Source organism: Equus przewalskii, chromosome 23 (genome assembly GCF_037783145.1).
Source record: "Equus przewalskii isolate Varuska chromosome 23, EquPr2, whole genome shotgun sequence".
Classification (NCBI taxonomy): Eukaryota; Metazoa; Chordata; class Mammalia; order Perissodactyla; family Equidae; genus Equus; species Equus przewalskii.
In genome coordinates, this window is record NC_091853.1 from 15,080,204 (window position 1) to 15,096,801 (window position 16,598).

Genomic DNA, 16,598 nt, shown 5'->3' on the forward strand with positions numbered 1-16,598 from the left:
GGATTCTTTGACCTTTGCCAAGTGGAACAGTTTCCTGTTGCTACTGTAACAAATTACCAGAAACCTGGTGGCTTAAAGCAAATTTACTTTCTTACAGTTCTGGAGCTCAGAAATCCACAGTCACTTTCACTGAGCCAAAATCAAGCCTTCAGTAGGGCTGTGCTCCCACCAGAGGCTTTAGGAGAGAATTCATTTCTTTGCCTTTCCTAGCTTCTAGAGATGCATTCCTTGCGTTCTTTGGCTTTTGAGCCCTTCCTCCATCCTCAAAGCCAGCAGCATAGCATCTTGCCTCAGTCATCGCATTGTCTTCTTCTTTCTAATCAAATCTTCCTGTGCCTCCCTCTCATAAGGGTACTTGTGATTACATTAAGGGCCCACCTAGATAATCCAGAATAATCATCCCGTCTCAAAATCCTTTATCACATCTGCACATTCCCTTTTGCCATATTGGGTAACATTCACAGGTTCCAGGGATTATAATCTGGATATCTTTGGGTATCTTATTCAGTCTGTTACACCAAGATGTCTGCTTTCCTGTTTTCCCAGCCTGGTCTTCCAATACCCTCCAATTCTGGAACCAGCTATATTCTCAATATACTTCTTCTTCTTTTTTTTTTTTTTGGCTTAGGAAAACTAAAATCAGTTTCTGTTGCTTACAATCAGGAACTCTACATGGTAAATCAACACTATGTGAAGAACTTTACAAGCATTATCTCTTTTAATCGTTACATCAACTGTCTTAGGAAGGCACTGTATCTGTTTCACAGATAAGAAGACTGTAGCTCAGAGAGGCAATTGGCGTAAGCCCAGACTGCTAGAGTGGGTGATGGAACTGTTATTTGAAATCAGCCTGTATGACTGGAGAGCATGTGCTTAACCACTTTCTCAGAATCCTGGTTCAAGTCTCTTTTGATTGTAGAACTTTTCCAGGTACAGGCAGGATGTCATCTGAGCCCCGAAGTCTGGATCATATTATTTAGGCAGGGGAGAGAAGGTAAGCGAGGGGCATTTCAGGCAAGAGGGAGGCTGGAGAGTAAGAAGTGAATCCAAGAGATGTGTTAAAGGAAGGATATGATAGACTTTGGTGTCTGGTTGGAGGTAATATAGTCAAAGAGATGAAGGAGCCAACCACCTACGGAACACTTTTAAGTGGATACGGCAACTCATTTATGTTGACTACCCATGTAAATGATATCCTGACTCAGCTCTGGGGTGGGAATCCAGCTTGAATTAGATTCCTTCCTGCCTCCTCTTGGTCTCCTCATAATATGGGCTGGTTAAACACCTCACACCCTTGGCTAGTGTTAATCGGCCTTTTTGCACAGATATGAACAACTTGCCTTTCAAATGCTAATGAGGTTCTCGCTTGGGATTTATATGGGTGGAGACAAAACGGATCATTTCTGGAACTCAGGAGGGAATCCTGGGCCTATTCTAACAGACCCCTGGCTTGTGTCTCTTCTCAGAAGACAACTTGCACATTTGTTTAGGGCTCAGGCAGTGACTGGGAGGGAAGCTCTTTACCTGGTCATTTCTAGTCACCGCGTAAGTAGAGTTGCCTGATTTAGCAAATAAAAATGTGCGATGCCTAGTTAAATTTGAATTTCAGATAAGCAACACATAATTTTTAGTGTAATATTTGTATAATGCTTCAGGGTATTTCCAGCCATGGAAGGGTACAGTGAAATATACCTGTGATAGGAGACTGTTAAGCCTGGATTCACGAGGAGGCTAACAGAACCCCAAGGTCAAAAGGAATGCAGGGTTGAAGGAGTCTTTGGGTGACTGACTTGGGGAGAGACCATTTGGTTGAGTCGCCCAGAGCATCCCCTGCATTGTCTGCTTGGCTGGGCCCCTGCAGTGATGGTCATGCCACACCCGCAGGATCTCATCTGCCTCCTTTCTCTTCTTACCTGCCTACCACTAAAAGCAGAAACGTTAGAGGTAGGGCTGAGCCATGTCATCCATCAAGAAACAGTTTTTGAACCTTTACAGTGTACAGAGCATTGCCTCTGTGCTTGTGGTGGTCACAGGTTTGTGTTTGCTCCCTGACTAGCCTCTGCTTTGGAGGGAAAGTAGTAATTAAGCACCCCTCTGCGAACAGAGCTCTCTACCAGGCTCTGTGCTCATGGTGACAAAAGAAATAGACAACACAGCCTCTGCTTCTGAAGAGTGCACATATATGCCTCTTGGGATGGTGGAGAGCTTAGGCTTTTATTAACTGGGAATTGGAGTTATCCTTAGCGGCCTCACTCTGATTTTGTGCATGTGTCTCTCTTCGTGTGTGTGTATGTAGATACTGTGGCGGTCATCACCTGAGGCACAAGAAGCCTCAGACCCTGCTGGTCCTGGGAGTGGTCAGTGGCAAGTTTGTCGGAGTTAGTGGTTTGTGGCCTTGGAATGGGGGGAACCAAGTTCACTGCTTTGTTTGGGGACCAAATACTGTGACCTTGGTATTTTTAGCACCATGCTGGACTCAAGAACAGTGGAGTCGCCCAGTACTGAGATGTTGCGCAGCCTAATGGCAGAGTGGGAAGGGAATTGGCTTTGATATCAGAAGAGAACTGACTTTAACTCCTGGTCTTGCCGTTTATTAGCAAGTTAATTTTTTCTGAACCTCATCTTCTTCTTCTGTGAGGTGGAGACAATAGTACTATTAGGATATTTTTGAGGATTTAACCAGATAACGTATATGAAAATGCTGGCAGGTAGAAAGCACTGTATTTGTAACTGTGGTGTTTCCTGTTCTCATGGCCCTTTGTAAACACCTCTGTTATGACAGTCTTCACGGTGAATTATAATGGTTTCATTTCAGTGTCTGTCTCCTTCCACTAGACTGAGGACTGGGGCTTTTTCCTACTGTTTACTTTCCTCTAGCCTCCTGCATCGGCCCTCATATATTGGAGGAGGCCCAGAGCTGTGCTGAGCTGTCTACTCTTCAGTATTTGAGTTTTGCTGGGAGGCAAGTCTTTAAATTTTGAGTCTTCCTCCTTCCCTCCCTCTCTCCTGAACTCTCCTCCTGAAGACTGGGAAGATCCTTTCCTGTGGGATCTGCTTTGGAGCAGGAGTCTTTGAAGTACACTGAAAGATCCTCATAGGTTCTAAAATGCTCGAGGTCAGACTTCCAGTCTACTCCTGGTTGCCCAAACTGATGCGTGGCTGAGTAGTATCCCAGCTACATGCTACGTGCTCTTTTCATCAGTAAGTTCTAGGGTTTCTGTGGTATTTCTGTCCTTTTAATCTCTGCTTTGACACAGTTATTACTTTCATCAGTGCAGTTCGATCCATCAAGCATTCATTGAGCACCTCTTACTTGCCAGCCCCTGGGTTAGGTATGTGGGAGGTAGAGATGAGGAAGACAGTATCTCTGTTTGAAGTGTTTCAGATCTCATCAGGAAGACAGATGAGAAAACAGAGAATTTCTCTAGGATGTGGTAAGGGCAGTAATGGCAGTAGGCACAGAATTTTATGGGGACACAGAGCAAGGCCCTGTTCCTCAATTATCTTTTCTCCCTAAGAATCCCATTGCCTTTGCTTCTAACAGATGGACAGGGGAGCCAAATTGTAATTCTTGCCCTTGAGGACAGTTTGAGCACTAGGAGTTAGGAAGCAGCCAATGGTCAATGAGCTAAAGGCCCAGTTGACAGCCTTCCTGCATGGGATGAGAGAAAAGAAAGTACTGCTCACTGTTTGCAGATGACATGATTTTATGTGTAGAAAACCCTAAAGAATCCACCAGAAAACTATTAGAAATAATCAACAACTACAGCAAAGTTGCAGGGTACAAAATCAACTTACAAAAATAAATTGCATTTCTATACACTAATAACTAAATAGCAGAAAGAGAAGTCAGAAATACAATCCCATTTATAATTGCAACAAAAAGAATAAAATATCTAGGAATAAATTTAACCAAGGAGGTGAAATGCCTATACACTGAAAACTATAAGCATTATTGAAAGAAATTGAAAAAGACATAAAGAAATGGAAAGATGTTGCATGCTCATGGATTGGAAGAATAAACATGGTTAAAAATGTCCATATTACCTAAGGCAATCTACAGTTTCAATACAATCCCAATGACACTCTTCATGGAAATAGAACAAACAATCCTAAACTTTATATGGAACAACAAAAGACGCCGAATACCCAAAGCAATAATGAGTAAAAAGAACAGAGCTAGAGGTATTACAATCCCTGACTTCAAAATACACTACAAAGCTACAGTAATCAAAAGAGCATGGTACTGGCAGAAAAATGGACACACAGATCAATGGAACAGAATTGAAAGCCCAGAAATAAAACCACACATCTGTGGACAGCTAATCTTTGACAAAGGAGCCAAGAACATACAATGGAGAAAGGAAAGTCTCTTCAATAAATGGTGTTGGGAAAACTGGACAGCCACATGCAAAAGAATGAAAGTAGACCATTATCTTGCACTATACACAACAATTAACTCAAAATGGATTAAAAACTTGAATGTAGGACCTGAAACCATAAAACTCCTAGAAGAAAACATAGTACATTATTTGACATCAGTCTTAGCAGTATCTTTTCGAATACCATGTCTACTCAGGCAAGTGATATAAAAGAAAAAATAAACAAATGGGACTACATCAGACTAAAAAGCTTCTGCACGGCAAAGGAAACCAGGAACAAAATGCAAAGACAACCCACCAACTGGGAGAAAATATTTACAAATCATATATCCAACAAAGGGTTAATCTCCAAAATATGTAAAGAATTCACACAACTCAACAACAACCAAAAAAACCAAACAACCCAATCAAAAAATGGACAGAGGATATAAAGAGACGTTTTTCCAAAGAAGATATACAGATGGCCGATAGGCACATGAAAAGATGTTCCACATCACTAATTATTAGGGAAATGCAAATCAAAACTACGAGATATCACCTTACATTTGTCGGAATGGCTATAACTAACAAGACAAGAAATAACAAATGTTGGAGAGGATGTGGAGAAAAGGGAACCCTCATACACTGCAGGTGGGAATGCACACTTGTGCAGCCACTATGGAAAAAAGTATGAACATACCATATGATCCAGCTATCCCTCTTCTGGGTATTTATCCAAAGAACATGAAATCAAGAATTCTAAGAGATTTATGCACCCCTGTCTTCATTGCAGCACTGTTCACAATAACCAAGACATGGAAGCAACCCAAGTGCCTGTCAATGGATGAATGGACAAAGAAGATGTGGTATATATATATGTATATACACACAATGGAATACCACTCAGCCATAGAAAAGACAAAATTATGCCATTCTTGATAACATGGATGGACCTTGAGGGTATAATGCTAAGCGAAATAAGTCAGAGAAAGACAAACAGCACATGATTTCACTCGTAAGATAAATAAACACATGGATAAGGAGAACAGATTAGTGGTTACCAGAGGGGCAGGGGGTGGGGAGAGGACAAAAGGAGTAAAGGGGCACATATGTATGGTGATGGATCAAAACCAGACTATTGGGGCCAGCCCGGTGGTATAGTGGTTAAGTTCACATGCTCTGCTTTGGCTGCTCGGGGTTCACAGGTTCGGATCCCGGGCACAAACCTACACTGTTCATTAAACCATGCTCTGGCGGTATCCCAAATACAAAAAATAGAGGAAGATTGCCACAAATGTTAGCTCAGCAACAATCTTCCTTAAGGAAAACAGAGGAAGATTGGAAACAGATATTAGCTCAGGGCCAGTCTTCCTCACCAAAAACAAAACAAAATAAACTACACTATTGGTGGTGAACACGGTGAAGTCTATACAGAAACTGATATGTAATAATGTCCACCTGAAATTTACACAATGTTATGAGCCAATGTGACCTTAATAAAATAACTTAAAAAAAAAAAAAAGAAGTTTCCAAGGTCCAGGGGAGCATGGAGCCAGAGGTGGCATGACCCTGGCTGAAGAGTGGCGGGGCTTGGAGGCCTTGGGGCGTAGGTAGGTGCCACCGAGGGCTGCACTTGGTAGAAAGAGCATGGACGTATCTCAAGGCTGGCTGCACAAGGCCCCTGTAACAAATGACATATTTTTGCTTCCCTTTCAAGTTAGCTTTACTTTTATTCTCTTTCCCATGCGAGCATTCTTATTTCTCTGACCTTTGCTTCTCCATCAGCTTTTATTTCTTATTTCCTTTCTTGCTTTCATCTCCGCGTTTTCTCTCACAACTCACTCCTCAACCTCTCATTCCTCCTTTCCCTCTCCCGTTTTGTCTTTCTCTCCACACTTGCGCCTTCTTGACTTTTAATTTTTCCTTCTGCCCCTTCCTCCGTGTTCTGAAATGTATCTTTTTCGACTGAGGGTTGGGGAGGGAATTTTCATTTGCAACAGCCCTTTTTATGATACAAAAGAGCATCTTGTGTGTGTCTGGGTATCCTAGGAAACAGGACTCTGGTGTCTGAACGCGCAGATTCTAGCTGCTGTGTTTGTAAGACAAGAGCGAGCCAGAGGGACAGCAGTCTCCCCATGTGCATCTCAGAAGACAGTGCCGAGCTCCTTCCTATGTTAGCAGAATCAGCTGAACCGTGACCCCATTTTCCTGGGGTTCTGGTTCTCTTTCACTACACCTGGAAGGTTCTCTTTCTCTCTCTCCTCTTTCCTTTGTTTTTTTCTCTTTCTGTCCTGTGTTTCAGTCCTGTTTTCTGCGTTTCTCCTTGCTCTCTCTTCCCCTCAGTTTTCCCCCACTCATTAGAGATGATATCTCTCCCCTCCCTAGTTTCTCTCTTCGGCCTTGGAAGATAGAGCCAAAAGCAGTGTCAGAGACTCTGCTGCCCATAGCCCCTCCTTTTCAGATGAGACTGTGGAAGTTTGGGTTGGGAAAGATGGAGAAGACTTGGGAAGCTTGCCCAGCTCCCGAGATTCGTTGTGAGAGTAGGACTGGTTTCTGGTTCTTATTTTAAGCTTAGATTAACATAGAATTATAAAATTTTAAAGTTGAAAGACATCTCTATTGGTCCTTTAAATGACCTTCAACGCAATGTCGGAAGCTTCTTTACTTCCTAATAGATAGTCTACAGCCTGCGCTTGAATGCTTTTAATGTTGGGAAGTGTACTACCACATAATGCAGTTCCCTTTGTTGCTGGCCTGCACAACTTGTTTCAAAGTTATTGCTCGTGATTATAATGTCCTGGATTTGTGTAGTTTGTCCCTGTGGGTCCTATATCTGCTTTCTCAAGATATACAGCATAAACCTTTCATTTGAGTTCTCTTTCAAGTATTGAGGGCACTTCAGGTATCTTCTTCAATACTTGAAATATTTCAGAGAGGTTCCACCAAAAATAATTAAATGAAATAAACCATTCTTGCCACCCTTTGACTTTACAGAAAAATCAGTTTGCTGAATGCCTCATTCCCCAATAGTTCCAGATAGCTGAAATTGTCCTGGAGAGGTTATGAGGGAGAAAAGGCATTTCACTGCAGAAGGAAGGCTAAAATTAAAGTTGCAAAAAGAAGATTATTAATATTTGTGTTAGACACAGTGTCTATTTTGTGCATTGTAGTTTACAGAACATTCTTAATATTCAACACCGTGTCATTTCATTTTTATAACTAGGCCCTGGTACTGCCTCATTTTGTACATAAAGGTAGTAAGGCTCACAGAGGTTGAGTGACTTGCCTCAAGTCACCCAGTTCTCAAGTGCATGAGTCAGGAGTTAAGCCCAGTTCTTTGACTCTTGGTCTTCTGTGTCTTTTATAAATACTGAAGTGTCTCTGTCTCTCCAAAGTATCTGCAATGTCATGGGAAATAAATTGTCTCCTCAAGACAAGGTACTTGGTGTACACAATCTAATAGGATTGTTATGGATTTTTGTTTCTTTCTGGATATGGCTGTGGAAGTGGAAAAATGGAGGCAAAGAAACCAAATCCAGGTCATGCAGTGTTTTGGGGCAATTATAAAAATACTGGATGGGAACCAATGAAGTTACTCCCTAACATAAGCATCAGTGAGATTGACTGGTTTGGTGAAAATTCTAAGTGTCAAGGTGGAGAAGAGTGAGTTACTCCTTTACTACAGTTGATCCAGAGAAAGTCTGAAGGAGACAGGGGTCAGGGTAATTTAAGAAGATTTTGAAATAAAAAATGTGAGGGGTAAGGGCCAGCCCAGTGGCATAGTGGGTAAGTTTGCATGCTGTGCTTCAGCGGCCTGGTGTTCACCGGTTCGGATCCCAGGCGCGGACCTACAGACTGCTTATCAAGCCATGCTCTGGCGGCGTCCCACATCTAAATAATTAGAGGAAGATGGGCACAGATGTTAGCTCAGGGCCACTCTTCCTCAGCAAAAAGAGGAGGAGCGGTGGCAGATGTTAGCTCAGGGCTAATCTTCCTCAAAAAAAAAAAAAACGTGAGGGCATTGGTAGGTTGGAAAGGGGGGAAGGAGGTTGGCAAGGGGCAGAGATGGAAAGTAAGGGACAGGTTTGGGGGCAGGAAGAGGACAGATGCTGGGGACCTTGTGTTTTACTCATGATTTGGAACTAGGATTCTGATATGATGATACGTTTTCCTTCTTTGTAAACTGAAACCCAGATGTGGCTAAATTTAATGCTGCTCAGAACCACCGTGATTCACCTGAGCTCAGGTGCACCCTCACGCAGCTGGCGTCGGCTCTGTGTGCTTTGCAGGCTGATCTTGCTTTAACCCAGCTTCCCGTATGGAACCGGGGGAGAAAGCCAGACTGTGATAACCTTGACCCTCTGTGTCTCCATCCGCAGCATCCTGGCCACCGCGGGAACCCACTTCAATACACACGTGGACCTGAGGACCCTCCGGGCCGTGCGTGTCCTGAGGCCCCTGAAGCTCGTGTCAGGCATTCCTAGTGAGCATTCACCTTTCTTCTTTCTCCTCTGCCGATAGCTTTACGGACATGTCATCAGCTGGGTCCAAGGGCTAAGAGAATTTGGGGGAAACAAAAAACAGTTCCTCTTGGAGGAAGCCCCAGTGGTAATAAATAGTGGGGATGTAGCAGCTGGCATAACATTTCATTTTTAAATTTAACAGCTTTATTTTTGGATAATGAAAAATTTTACAGAAAATTTAGAAAGTAAAGCAAATGATATAAAATAAAAATGAAAAACACTCATCCTATGACTCAGAAATAACTTTCGTTAACATTTTAGTATATGTTTTCATTCATTTTTTCCTGTGCATTTTAATATAATTGGGACCGTTCTGTATATATAGTTTTGGATTTTGTCATAAGCATTTGATTTTCCTGACATTAAAAATTCTTCAAAAATATCATTTAAAATCTGTATTGTAGTCTTTGTTAGATGGGCCATGACTTATTTAGCCATTTTTATGTTGCTGGTTATTTGTAGCTTTTTCCAGCTAGAAGTAGTGCTACAACAAACATCTTTTTACTTAAATCTTATTCAGATCTCTGATTATTTTCTTAGAGTAGAATCCTAGAGTACAACTTCTGGGTCAAAGGATATGGTATTTTATAAATGGTGATTTTACTAATTGTGCTCCCCCAACAGTGATGGGAGAGCTGCGTCTGAGATAGATAGAGAACAAAAGATCAACTTCGTTCTTGCTCTCAAAGGACTTACAGCCTAGCAGGGTAATTCCCTTTTGGAAGGAAGCACGTTCTACTAAGTTTAATCTATAAGGAGAATCCAGGAGACACCATGGGTGAAACAAACGAGGGAAGGCTAATAGGCATGTAAATGATCAGGGAGTGGTGAGGAGGAGGACGGGATTGGTCCCCAGGGGAAGGGATGATGGCCATCTTTGGCTTGACTTGTCATGCTTATCCTTTGGTGAATTTATCATCTCAGGACCCATGGTTCTTTTCCCTCAAAGACTTGCCCTTCTCCTAGGAGAGGGTAAACTGAGGCTGCTCTATCAGATGGTGCTAAGTGAGGGCTCCGCTTACTGTTCTCTTTCCTTCCCTCCAGGCCTGCAGATTGTGTTGAAGTCCATCATGAAGGCCATGGTGCCTCTTCTGCAGATTGGCCTTCTGCTCTTCTTTGCCATCCTGATGTTTGCTATCATTGGCTTGGAGTTCTACAGTGGGAAGTTGCACCGAGCATGCTTCATGAACAATTCAGGTAGGGTCACTATTTTGTCCTCTACTTCTTCCCTTCATCTCCCTTTGGGTGTTTGGGGCAATTTCAGGGCATTTGGAGACTGGTTGGAAAAGTATGTGCTATCCCAAGCCTAGAATTAAAGTCAGAAAATTCCCAGGAAGCAGCCTTTTGAGGCACAACCAGCCTAGACTAAAGATCTCCATTGTACACTGATATTGCAAAGCAAATAACCTCTGAGGTCTGCAGTCAGAGGATTTCAAATAGGATGTCTCAGTTCCCCCGTCCCATGGTAGAAGGCTATCAGAATGCAGGTCAGAAACCATTTGTCTGACGAAATACTGTTCGTACAATGGCCTCTTTGGCCCAGAAGCCATGGAGACCCAGGAATCCAGAGTCTCTGGAGTCAGACTTGCATCCCTCCAGGTCTGTGGAGACGTTTTTCTTCTATGCTCCATCTCATGATCTTCCCCTCTCTCTGCCATGACCCACACATAGTGTAAAGGACTGAGGGAGCTCTGAGCTTGGCTTGGCAGGGGGTCCTGGGAGATGGGTGGGGGTACACAAACCCCAGATTCTTGTCTCTTTGTATCATATGGTTCTTTGCAAGTTGAGTAGAGTACCCTAGGAGGGGTTGAAGAAGCCCAATTAAGTACCATGTTTTTTTATGAAAAGGATCTTCAAAGGGCACCTTCCACCTTAGATTTTTTTTTTTATTTCTGTCTTATTCAAGACCAGGAATTTAGGCCATAAAAACCAGTAGTTAAGACCTAGGGAAGGGACTGTAGTATATAATTGTCCCCAAGGGGCCCAAAAAGAACTCAAGGTTTATCCTGGAGTCTGAAGTTAGAAAATCAGTAAGATTCTGCCTTCACCTCAGACCTTTCTGTGTGATCCAGTCCTGTGAATTCTGTGGTTCTCAGGCAAGGGGAGAGGATGTTACCTGCAGAAAGTGGGCCAAGTGGAGAAGAGGCTCCACTTTCAGAGGAGGTTGGGAAATATGGGCTTGAACACGTGGACTGTGAGCTGTGAGGCGTAGAGAGGCCAGAGCGGAGGGAGACTGAGATGAAGGACAAACCTTTCTGTGGGAAATAGAATTGTGTGCTTGTGGCTTCCTGGGGTCATTTCGAGATCATTCTAAACACCATGTGGTTTATCTTCCACCCTCCAAATGTGTCTGCAGGTATTCTAGAAGGATTTGACCCCCCTCACCCATGTGGCGTGCAGGGCTGCCCAGCTGGTTATGAATGCAGGGACTGGATTGGCCCCAACGATGGGATCACCCAATTTGATAACATCCTTTTTGCTGTGCTGACTGTCTTCCAGTGCATCACCATGGAAGGGTGGACCACCGTGCTGTACAATGTGAGTAGAGCTGGCTGGGGGAGGGAGCAGGAAGGAAGACATGTGGAATGAGCCTTCTGGGATTGTTTGGGCCGGTCAGCCTGGGGAAGAGGAGGGCTGGGGATGTGTGTGTGTGTAGACTCAATCATGGGAAGGCTTTGCAGTTCATATCCTTCCACTGTCTGGCCTCTTGCTAGGTAGAAGCACACTGCTTCTTAATACGGTTAGGAAATTGCATCTCGCGTTGGATGGGTGAATAAACCAAGTTAAATCAGATCACCTCAGCAGTTATAGAGTATGTTCTGCTACAGCTTTGACGTGGTAGTGGGGTTTGGTGAGGGGTACCAAGATGTATCGATTTCTTGGCTGCTGTCTTGAAAGAGCTTACCATCCGTTGGTGTGGGAAGATATTACGGTAGTTCTCAACCTTGGCAGTATGTTAGAATCAGCTGGAGCATTACAAATTTACATCACCTGGGCTCCACTCCAGACAAATTAAATAGGTATAGCTAGGGGTAAAGACCTATCATTTTTAAAGCTTCCTAGCTGATTCTCATATGCAGCCACTGTCAAGAACCATTGCATTACATGCATGTAAGAAACATGCTTAATTGTAAGACTCACTAGGGATGCTTGTTAAAAATTCGGATTCACAGGCCCTTTCTCTGCACGTTTTGATTTTGTGTAGCTGTGAATAGTTGGTGAGCTGTACTTTTTACAAGTGTCCCTGGTGATTCACATGATTGGGCATGTTTGGAAGGTTCTGAGGTGTGCATAAGACAAGGCTGTCTAACTGCCTGTCAGGGATGCTGGGGAATTTTTGCATGGGGACAAGGTTAGACAGGGTGACCACTGAAGTCTCTTCTGCCTCCTGGAGTCTGATTTTAACAATTTATGAAAGGCATGGTGCAGAGTCTGAGTTCTAAATGAGAACTTAGACTAAATGGGGAGATGCATAGGGAGCCTAGGTGGGCAAAGCAATTTGGGCAGGTTGCCTTTGTAAATAGGTGCTTACAAAGGTCTGTACCCTCATATGCATCCAGCCAGCCCACCTCAAGGTAGCTACCTTTGGAATAGTCATCTTTTACCTGCACTCCCACAGCCTGCCTTTATCCTAAGGTGCCCTCTGTTTCCTTTGAGCCTGATTCCATCTGTATAAAACTTATTGGGTGGGGCATGGCGTGGCTTATACAAAGGCCCCTTTAGAAGGAGCTCTGGGTATAATCTACACTGGAGGGAAAGGAAATGCTATGTCTCAGAATGGACTCAGTCAGATTATAACGCCTGGAGAGCCAGGATGTGTGTAAGACCTGTAATACTAGGTGCTTGGTAAATGTCCATTACTAACCTGGATCCATTCCCATATAGCTGGAGCAAGGCAGGATGGAGCTTTGCAGAAAAGAGCCATAGGCTGTTATGCTAAAGCTCTAAAGGGCAGTGAGGAAGTCCCAAGGGCCAGCTTATGCCCAGCAAGCCCAGGGATTATGTGTGACCTAGAAAAACCTTGAGGACACTCTGGGATTCTCACCAGTTGTGAGAGGTGACAGGAAGGAGGGAAGGGAGGCAAGATTGATGCATGCAGTCGCTCCTCATTTGAGATGTGAAGAATGTCTTGAGGCCATGTCACTCAGACTAGCCAGGTGCCTCTGGAAATTACAGCACTGGCCCCACAGTGGCTGGTGTCACTTGTGGGGCTTTGGGAGTGATGTGTTTCAATTACATGTGTAGACTCACCTAAGTGATGTGATAAATGCATTGAAAGCCTGAAAGGGGAAGTGTTGTATTTGAAGATACAGGCGCAATCTGTTGGTCCTCTGGAGCCAAGGCTCAGGTGGTACTGAGACAAGCAAGAGCACAGCTGGAGAATCACTCATCACTAGCATTAGTTCCTTTGTTCATTCATTCATTCATTCTTTCAACACATGTTAAGTGAGCATCTACTGTATGTCAAGCACTGTGCTAGGCATTAGAGAAACAGAGGGAGAAAAAAAGTGCCACGTTCCCTGCTCTCATAGTGCTCTCTTCAAATTCCCTTCTATCTCCAGTTATCTACCCAACATAGGGATGGAGGTCACATGAAGGGACAGTGATCTTGCTCCCCTCCCTAGGTTTGCTCTATCAAGGAAGCAGGGAGGAGAAGAGGTCAAACTGCAGATCCCCTGAAACCTTTCATTGCATGGGCTCCCAGGGCTAGACTCACGCTCCCTCTGACTTCCAGGCCATCAGTCATTGAACTTCAGTTTACTGAAGGCCTCCTATGCTACCCCTGTGGCTGGATCCAGGGTTGAGGGAACTAGTTGAGCTGTAGGGCTGGTTTCCAAAAAGAGGCTGGCTTCTCTTGGGGCAGAATGAACTTAGGTCCACTTAGAAATGACATCACTTTCCAATGCATTGGATCTAAGGGCAGAGCATGGAGCGGGAATCCATAGGCAGAGGTGATAGGCATAGTTAGGTGGATAACTACACCTTGGTACAGGATAAGTTGGATGAAAAAGGCACCCAGTTTTCAGCCAGTGGAAAAGGGTAAAGTCTGGCTCTGTAGGAAGAGAGAGCCAGCAAAGGCTGGGCTTCACTTGAGCAGCGAACTGTTGGGGAGCGAAGCATGACCCAGGCAGAGCTTTCTTACAGGAGCTGGATGCAGATGCTGGAGTTAGGGTTGTCTGCTGACAATGGAGAAGCAGGTTCAGAGTAGTGGACTCTTCATGCTGTTGGACATAGGGCTTGCAGTATATGGTGGAGTCGCATCATTTAAGCTTTAAATTTACCCAAATTCACCCATTCAGCTTGGGTAGGAAAGAAGGACTGGGAGAGGGAGGAAAATAGCGATTTAAATAGTACAGATTAATTCACCTCCCTTTCCTCTGAATGTGCTTATTATGCCCATTGAAAGTGTGAGATTAGAGTTGCCTAGGATCTTGGCTGAAAAATTGAAGATTCTAGTAGCCCGTGTCAACAATACCTGAGTATTTTTCTTTCTTCTCTTAATTTTAACTCAGGGCTTTGTAATGACAAAATTTTACGTATATATTAGAACTGGTTGCACACCGTGGAATTGCCTAAGAACAACTAGTCAACTTAATATTATAAATACATGTATGTATTATGTACGTTTCTGCATATAGAGAAATTGCTCACTGTGCTATTATCACCACCACCACTAATAAGATGCAAATATAGCACTCTTCATTTCCCTTTCTACCACTTATTCTGAGAAGGCCCAATTCATCCAGCTGCTGTATTTCCACACACAGGCCACACTGAAAAGGGGAGCTCCTGTTTCCCCATCCAATGCCTCTTCTGTTCAACAGCAGCAACAAATATGTAAAATTTATTGGCACCAGTTTCACCCAAACCAATTGGAGAACCTTTAGGTTTACACTGCACACAGAAGCTCTCTCAAGCATGGGGACTCAGTTTAACCTTTTAATATGCAACTTAAATACTTCCTTCCTGTTTGCATCCCTTTTCTGCTGAGCAGGCTCTTCCTGAATGCCTCCTGTGACCCGTGTTGTCCGCCATTGATTACTATTAACTTCTTTTGCATGTAGCTTTTCTCATGATTACGTATTATTATAAGTGGGGGAGGGTTCCATTGTCAGGGCATCCTGGAGTCCTGCATGCTCAATTTAGTCTCTACCCAAACTTCAACTCTGCTTGGTCAAACTCCAACTGTTTTCTTGGCTTCCCTCCCTCTTGTGGTAGAAAGAATGCAAAGCAGTCTATGCTTCTGCTGGCCGCTGTTTCCTGTGTTGACTGTCTCTCCAAAGGTCTCCTCAACTTGCAAACTCTCCCCTATTCTTAGTAGTTTAATTCATTTTCTTTCTCCTAATCTGGATAGGGGTTCTGTCTCCAGTACAATACATTCTCCCTCTGATCAATGTTGTTCACTCTACAGATGTTACTGTGGCTCCAGTGTTAACTTCTACCCTCTTCTCCTGGGCTAGATGTGGCTCTGAGAACTGACTTTCTCCTGATTCTGGTCTGAGTCTTATTTCTCTGTTGTCATTCTGGATTTGTGTTATCTGCTGTTTGTGTTATGAGGACTAATATACAGATTGCAGAAGTTCCCAGTCTCTGTTTGCGATTTCTCGAATCTGTGCTCTGAAAGTTCAGTATTTTTCATCTGAATTTGTGTAGCTTGAGCTATTTCTCTTCTCACTTGATATTGGTAAACTCATGCAGATGTGGAAATTTCTTGGAGGTGTGCTGTTTCTCCAGCTTTGCAGGTGTGAAAATAATGACTGCCTAGGACACTCTGTGTTGCTGTGGTGCAGGAAATTTTTGTAGACTTTACTGGCTTTTGGCAAGAAGAGGCAACTTGTAGTCTGGATGCTTTCTGAGAGTCTTCCTGACTCATCAGAAGTCCTTTGGTCTCCAGCAGTGCCTATGGCCCTTTTTAAAATTGTCTTCTCCCAGCTGCACATCGTTAATTTTTGTTAAATGGTTAACAGCTATCCACTTTTTGCCTCGTTGACATTTTGCTTGTCTGTGTTATGCATAAGCACATTGAAAGAATAACGCCATATCCAAGGGTTGATGAAAAACTGCCATCTCCAGTTTCCTGAAGTTTCTACGATTTGATGGTATCTACAGAGAACGCTTTTGGTTCTGAGTTCCACAAGGGGATATGTCTACTCGTCTTTGCTTCAGTCTTCCCCCACCACCTCCTACACATGCCCTGGGAACAGAACATACTCAAAACTCATTTGACAAATAAGGGACAGGAACCTACCATCATCTTATGGTGGTAGAGCAATCAGTTGTACCAGCTGACCTAGGATGAGGTATATAGTTGGTAAAATCTGTAGACTTCTGTATCCAGGATCAGTCATGCTTTGAATTAGGCTGTTTTTCCCCATATCCCTGTCTGTACTGCCTCTTCCTGTGTCCGTGCAAGAGCCTGGGACCCTGTAATACAGATGACACTTGGAATCTGATACCAGTATCCCTTCACCTGTGACTTGTCTTGTACACAGAGGGGTTGATGAGTGGATCCTCAGGGGACAGAAGTTAGTCTGTCCCCTTTCCCGTGAAGGCTCAGAGGTGAAGTAGGTTGGGAGGAAGATTAAGAATTGAGTTTGGACGTGAATTAAGAATTTGCGATGTTTATTTGCTATAGTGATGTAAGGAGGGAGATGGATAAATGGGTTCAGGGTAGACGCCTAGGCTGGAGATATAAATTTGGGAGTTTTCAGTA

General features: G+C 43.6%; 1 protein-coding gene across 3 annotated transcripts in view; it reads left to right on the top strand.

Annotated features, from left to right (window-relative positions):
- Window positions 1-16,598, top strand: part of CACNA1E (calcium voltage-gated channel subunit alpha1 E) — a 475,242-nt gene that overhangs the window by 259,498 nt on the left and 199,146 nt on the right. For all 3 annotated transcript variants that reach the window (XM_070591752.1, XM_070591754.1, XM_070591753.1), the window contains exons 6-8: window positions 8,741-8,844; window positions 9,929-10,081; window positions 11,241-11,422. In XM_070591752.1, the coding sequence (XP_070447853.1) occupies window positions 8,741-8,844; window positions 9,929-10,081; window positions 11,241-11,422 (439 nt within the window). The remainder of the gene's footprint in view (window positions 1-8,740; window positions 8,845-9,928; window positions 10,082-11,240; window positions 11,423-16,598) is intronic.